General features: G+C 40.4%; 1 protein-coding gene across 1 annotated transcript; it reads left to right on the forward strand.

The window, feature by feature from the left end:
- The first annotated feature begins 2,685 nt into the window (after positions 1-2,685).
- LOC117644050 lies at positions 2,686-6,799 on the forward strand. The gene has a single exon (XM_034383236.1). The coding sequence runs from the start codon at positions 2,686-2,688 to the stop codon at positions 6,523-6,525; it is 3,840 nt and encodes a 1,279-aa protein (XP_034239127.1). The 3' UTR covers positions 6,526-6,799.
- The last annotated feature ends 738 nt before the right edge of the window (positions 6,800-7,537 follow it).

A 7,537-nucleotide genomic window follows, 5' to 3' on the forward strand; every position in this document is an offset into this window, starting at 1 on the left:
TCAAATAATTTGGTGAAATGATGTAAACCATTCTAAGGCACAATAGTAAAATAAAAACTCAATTTGGGGATAAGTCAAGTTATTCCCTTCTTCCGCTTCCTGGATCAATTCTTGGGAGCGGCCTTTGTTGGGACCAGATCTGGTCCTTCCTACGGCATGGACTGTCCGAAAGAACGGTAACTTCTGTTAAAAAAACTACGGAATATATTGTAAAACAAGTACGGTACATACTGTAGACTGTACGGTGGATACTGGTTTTTGAAGTACGGTAAAGTTTGGCAAAAAAATTATCCAGGATTTACCGTCATTTTTTCTCAGAGTGCATTCTGAACGGCGCCATTTTTTTCAAGAAACTGCATTTTGTTACATTGCCAATCAAATTCAATGTTCTACGAAATTGTCGTACAAATTAGTCTTATTTATGTTTCGTTGTGTGACAATCGGTGACAATTTACTTTGTGGTTGCTCAATCGATGTTTTGAAACGTTTAAATCGTTAGAATACGGTAAATAGAGTGTGTCTGTCACTACCTGCCCCGGGGGCTCATTTTCGTTCAGAATTTGATATTAAGGAAATGAAATCATATGTTTGAGCTGGTTCAGCGAAAACCACTTACTAAAGGTCCTTATTATTGATTTAAAATGCCAGAACGATCGGCAGTGCCGTTTACTGGAAGAATGGTGAGAAAACATTTTGTAAAAAAGACGTAAAATCTGTGATTTTGGGTAATTATTTTCTTGGTTTTAGGGATGTAAAGGCCGGTAATATTACCGGTAAAGAACGGTAAAATACGGTATTTTACGGCGACCCCGGTAAAATAGGTATTTTTCGGTAATTTTGAAATATTGACTTATTTGCCCTTCTTTTGCTGCCACACGATGAATTAGGACGTAGGGACTGAAAACAGCGCCTCTTGGGAACTCTTGGTTTGTATCTGCCCCTCGCGCCGCCCTATGTACGTGTAAGACGTCATCTCTGGGCACTTAAACAAAGCAAGAAGTCAATGTTCTCTTCTTTTGCAAAACTTGTGGAAATTAAAATCTAACTACACGAGCCAAACCAGAAGCTTCTTTGTTGCCAAGATAAGCATAATGTGTAAACTAACTTAAAGCAGAAAATAGGTAAAAATAGGGGTAGATACTGGTTAGTTACTTGAGCTGAAAAATGCAATAGACATGAACATGATTGGACACCATGGGGCCGCCGGTGCCTTTCAGGAAAAAGAATTTTCATGAAATTGAGCCAACTTACATGGACAACGAGAAAAAAAGGCCCCATTTTTGCACTTCAGTATATTTGGGCTGTTAATTTACGGTCAAAAGAACCAGGCAGAATCAAAATTTATTTACAAAAAGGGAAAGTCCACAAAATTCAGACATAAGGGGGAGGGATCAGTAAGTCAGAGAAAAGTTAATAACCCACACAGTGTTCGGTCCTTGTCTTTCAAAATGCGACGTTGTTCTTGAGTCATGTTCGCTTGGAAGTATGTATGAAACGATGTAACCGATACACCCTCATCCAAACGTACCTTTTCCCCTCCTATTTTCACAAGAAGTACCACAATTACCCCTCAAAGTCGAGAAAAATCAATTTTACCGTATAATACGGTAAAATACAGTATTTTACCGTATTTTACGTAACTTTGAATCTTACCGGTATTTTTGCATCCCTACTTGGTTTTATTCTAGGTGCTAAAATATTTGGTTCAAAGTCTCACTCTCACTTGAACATGATTCCACAGCACAAGACCTTTAGATTAGACACCTCAAGATGTCAGAAAGTGCCATAGGGTGGCCAGGGCACCTCTGTGTCACCAGGTGCCCCTGTCACTAGGTGCCCCATCCTCCCTTAAGGGGGCAGTAGCGTCATTTTCACGTGTTTTGACGATTTTCGAACCTCCTGTTTAGACGTTAATATAAAGATAAGTATGAATGCCAGAGACAAACGGCAGGCACCATTTAAAAGATAAAAGTTTTTACAACATTTTCAAAAAAAAATATTTTGTTTTAGCATTGAATTAGGATGTTTTGTGTTATATGCAAAAATGGTCTGCAAAATTACATGGTTTCACTGCGCGCACGATTGCAGCCAAAGTTTTTAACTTTTTACCAATCGGTAAAATGCATCTGAAAAAGCATGAAATTGCCCATAAAATGACCCTTGGGTTTCAATATTGGGCAAGAAAAACTATTGAAACGCTCATCTTCAACTTAAGATGGAAACGAACCACATTTTTTCTGGCCCAATATTAAAACCCAAGGGTCATTTTATGGGCAATTTCATGCTTTTTCAGATGCATTTTACCGATTGGTAAAAAGTTAAAAACTTTGGCTGCAATCGTGCGCGCAGTGAAACCATGTAATTTTGCAGACCATTTTTGCATATAACACAAAACATCCTAATTCAATGCTAAAACAAAATATTTTTTTTTGAAAATGTTGTAAAAACTTTTATCTTTTAAATGGTGCCTGCCGTTTGTCTCTGGCATTCATACTTATCTTTATATTAACGTCTAAACAGGAGGTTCGAAAATCGTCAAAACACGTGCAAAAGACGCTACTGCCCCCTTAATACACTGCTCAATCCATATCAAAAATGTTATTTTAACGGCCTGTGATAATTTGCCATAATTTCTACTTATTCTGTGATATATTTTACCTATTTGTGTCCTAAATCTTTATCAAAATGGGAGTTAGTGGTAAAAGTGGTCTGCCTACTAACAAGAGGTGCTCGGCTCTTGGTTGTGAAAGTAATGCTAAACTAACTCCTCAGTATCGCTTCCATCGCTTTCCCTCCGATGTAGACAATTGCTATAAGTGGGTCATGCTTTCTGGTAACTCCTTGCTTCTTATGTACACTCACCATCAGCTTAAGACGACTCGTGCTTTGTGTAGTAAACATTTTACTCGGGATCAATACATGGTGGCTGGGAACTGTCTGTCTGCTCTTGTCCGCAATGCAACTCCTTCTATTTTCCAACATCCTCCTATTCCCAGGGACAAAATTCCTTCTACTTTTCTGTCTCCTGCTAATAAAGAAAATAAACCCGCTCCCAAAGCCCCGCTTCGCATTGCCATCCCTGTCTCGCACCCTCTTGTTGACAAACCGCCTACTTTACCTGAGCTTAAGACTGATTTAGTTACTTCCTCTTCTGTAGACTTATTGTTTGGTCCTACTGTACCTGAGCTTAAGACTGATCTAGTTAGTTCCTCTCCTGTAGACTTATTGTTTGGTGAGAGTAGTTCTTCTTCCTTCAAACTGTCTGCGCATTCTAGTCATGCATCTACCCCGGTTTTTCCTAATGCTGTTTTTAAAAGGAAAGTTCTAGATGATTTGAGCAACAGCTGTGATAGTGTGACCAAGAGACGCTGTGTTGAAGCCGCTACAACTACTCCACTTCCTGCGAGGCAGCCTACTTGTCGCCTTCTTTTCAGTGATGACTCTGGTTTGAGCTCATCTGCCTCGAGCGCATCTGCTTCAACATCGAGTGGTTCATCTAGTCGTCCTTCAGCCCCCCTGAGGAAGGTGACTCGTAAGTCTGTCAGCACCAAGTATCGTACTGTTTTAGGATCCTACAACCTGTCCCAGGGCGACATCACACCAAAGAAGAAAGCCATCATTGACGACAACAAACTGCTTCTCAAGCAGGTGGCTTCCCTGAAGCGCTCTCTTCTCGCAGTGAAGGACAACAGAAAGGCCTTGGTTAAGTTGTCTAATGCGCCTTTAGTTTCCCAGCTTAGAAAGAAGATGAAGACCAAAGAAGGTGCTTTGCTGATGGAAGCGCAGATTGCTAATCATGGCCGCAAGCCACAAGGTTTTCGTTTCACTTTGTCCCAGAAAACATTATCTTTGGCTTTATTTAAATCTTCAAGAAAAAATTATAGCTTTTTGAGAAAAATTTTGCTTTTACCTTCAGCATCTATTTTGCATAAATTAATGTCACGTTTGAAATTTGATGTCGGTTCTAATGTAGAATACTTCAAGCACTTGAAAGAGATAATTAAAAATTTCAACCCCAGAGATAGAGCTTGTACAGTGATGTGGGATGAAGTTCATCTTGCCAAATCCCTTAATTATAGTGAGGCTAAAGATAGAATCATTGGTTTTGAAGATAGAGGCAAGGGCAGTGTTAAAAATAGAGTAGCAGACAAAGCTCTTGTTTTCATGGTGCAAAGTTTAACGAGAAAGTGGAAGCAGCCTGTGGCTTATTACTTCAGTCAAGGTGATGTGCCCGGTGAAATTTTGCTTGAGTTGGCTGTGAGTGTGATTTCAGCTCTGCAGGAAATTGGCTTCGATGTCAGAGCTTCTGTGAGTGACCAGGGCAACAACAACAAGTTGGCAGTCCGCCTACTTCGAGAGTCCCACAACCCACCCAAGCGCACCAAACCTAGGCTGTGTGACACCTGCAGAAAGAAGCGCATTGTTATCACCAAAGCAAGAAAGAGTGGTGCCCAGCTGAAGAATGATGAGCGCTTCTTTTCCAAGCGTTCTTGTAGGTTGTGTCGCTCATTTTCCATCCGCCCAGCCCAAACAACGCACTACATGGTAAATCAGCGTAAAGTGTATCATGTGTGGGATGTGCCTCACCTTCTGAAAAATCTTCGGAACAACTTTCAGACCTACAATGTTGAGTTTGATGATGGCAAAGTTGCCAAGTGGGTGCACTTAGAAAAACTGAAAGAGCAGGATGGCATTGACGGTACATTCTATGCAATTAGCTTGAAACTCACTGATAAGCATCTGAAAGCCTGCCAGAATTCAGATAAGATGAGTGTGGCATTGGCCGCTCAAATTCTCAGCCACAAAGTTGCAACTGCTTTGAAAATGATTGATGTTTGGAGTGATGGCAAAGCCATTCCGGGGTGTAAGGATACCAGTGATTTTATTTATTTTTGTGACAAGCTGTTTGACAGTTTCAATGGGAGCAGTCCCAGAGGCCGAGGTAAGGCCCTTCGAGTCAATTTATCAGAAAACTCACCACATTGGGCTTTTTGGAAGGAGGCGGAGGAACGCATTAAAAAGTGGTGGTTTGTGAACTCAAAAACTGTGTTTTCCTCACACCTCGGATGGCTTGAGAATATTAGTGCTGTGAAAGACTTATGGCAGGATCTGAAAGATGATTATCAGTTTGAGTATCTCAATTTGAGAAGGCTCAATCAAGATCCACTGGAGAACTTATTCTCAGTGATAAAGTCAAATGGAGCGAAGGTGCCAACTGCTGTTCAGTTTATTGCTGGTCTGAAGACTTCTATTGTCACTAACCTGAGGAACAGTGGGATCAGGGGTGCAAATTGTGAAGAGGACGGAGGAGAGCTGTTGACAGATATGAACAAGTTGTTTGAGGAGGCATCAAAGAAAGTGGCAGAAGGCAAATCCTATGAGGAGACTGGTTTGACTGATGATGTAGTTCCAGATGAAATGTCGAGAGAGGAGGAGCTAGAATTGTTGCAGCTTGGTGTTTCCGCTGTTCCTCAGGATGAAGTGAATGTGAAGTCAGAAGGAGAGGCACAAGTGAGTGATATATTTGGAGCGTTGTTTGGTGATCAGCCACAGGGGAGTGATCCAGATTCAGTTGTGTGTCTTGCTGAAGATAATGAAAGTGGCATTACTGTAGAAAATGCGCACAAAATTACTGAGAAGAAGAAGTTGAGTAGGAAGAAGAAGAGTGATGCAAAGCAAGATGAAGAGAAGGAAAAACAGTGTGTGAAAGCAGCACTTCAGAAGGAAAACAAAGGCTTGTTTGGTAAGCGTAGGAAAATGACTGCATTTGTAGCGGGCTATGTGGTGAAGAAAGTTCTTGCAAGAATTTTGGATTGTGATGAGTGTAAAGAGTGTCTTTTGTCAGAAGAGATCAAGCCAGAACATGATTTAGTGGTTGCGTTTGAGTATGATGAGAAGAAGCGGTTGGTTTATGCAAGTGTGTATGTTATCGACACCATGGTCTGTTGTGTTGATATTTTTCTAGAAATGATGCATACTAGCTTTCATCTCCCTAACCTGATGAGTACCATAAAGGAACGAATAATGCGAGATGTGGATGTCAAATCATTGGGATGCAGTGCGCATCTTGAGGAGATACAGAGACTCTTTGTGTTATACTTCCTGCGTGTGTCAATATATCACAGGTGTAGGGTTTTGAATAGAGAATATGCTCAGCACTGGAAAAATAAAAAGACAATTGCCAGCCTTGCAGCCAAGAAAAGAAGTGTGTCAGTGGGAGCACCAAAGAAGAGGAGCAAGAAGACTCAGAAGCAGATTGAAGAAGACTTAACCAGTATTGAGAAACAAAATGAAGAAAAAATTGATGATCCTGGTGCAGAAGAAGTTGTGTTGTGTGAAGAAAAGTGTGTGATAGGGCTCCACAGAAGACTCAGAAGCACCTTGAAAAAGACTCTACCAGTATTGAGAAGCAAACTGAAGATGCATTCAATGATCCTAGTGAAGAAGAAGCAGTGTTGTGTGAAATCTCCTCTGTGGCTGAAGCGAGAGTGTTGGAAGGAAAAAATGTGGAGTGAAATTTTCTAGTCAGCTGTGTTTGAGTTCTTGTGCCTTAAATCTCTTTGTGTATTTGTTTTATTTTTCTTTTTTTTTTGCGAGGTTTTCATTTGTGTGGGTGGAGCTTGTGTCGGGTTCGACCTTGCTTTTCCCAACTCATGGGAGCTGAGCTACTCTAAATCTTTTTTCCCTAATTTTGTCTGCTGCCTACATAATTGTAGACTTGCACACAGCTCAACTATGACTGTCTTGTACTGTACCATTTACTGTTACAGTTGCAGATACCCGATTTTGTCTTGGCTTGCATTGTCCCCATTTTGTTATGAGGATTTGACGGGGTTACCTCACCAGATATACATTCCCACCAGATATAATCCCGCCAGATATAAATCTCACCAGATATACACCTAGTAATTTTATTTTTATAAACGCATATTCACACGAAATATAAATCCCACCAGATATACAGATATTTATATTTTAAAATTAACCGTCTCACCAGATATAATTCCCACTAAATATAATTCCCACAAAATATAATTCTCACCAGGTATAACAATAAAAACATATCATATGCAATGCAGGTTAACATGTTAGCAGAACTGCAGTTTATATATGTATGGAACGGGTATCTGAAGTGCTCTACTCTGCAAAGTCAGCTCTGTCTTGATTGAACGCACTTGTACACTCTCTTTAGCGTGTACCCAAGAGAACAGTCCCACAAGCGTGTTCTCAGCTTCATTCGTTTTAAGGGAACTACGTTAAGTGTTTACTGACCTGAGCACACTCGTTGGAATATACTAATCTGAGCACACTCTCATTGGAGTGTATTTAGCGAAGCTCGTTAGAGTGTACTTGTGAGTACAGGTCAAATAGCGTGTACTGAGCACACTGTCGAGTATGCAGTGTAGTTGCGTTGCGTCGCAAGAGCAGGGACAGCTGCATATATATTTATTTTAAAAAAATAATTACTGTATATCTGGTGGGATTTATATCTCGTGCGAATATGCGTTTAAACAAATAAAATTAATTACTGTATATC

Source organism: Thrips palmi, unplaced genomic scaffold, assembly GCF_012932325.1.
Source record: "Thrips palmi isolate BJ-2018 unplaced genomic scaffold, TpBJ-2018v1 HiC_scaffold_17, whole genome shotgun sequence".
Taxonomy (NCBI): domain Eukaryota; kingdom Metazoa; phylum Arthropoda; class Insecta; order Thysanoptera; family Thripidae; genus Thrips; species Thrips palmi.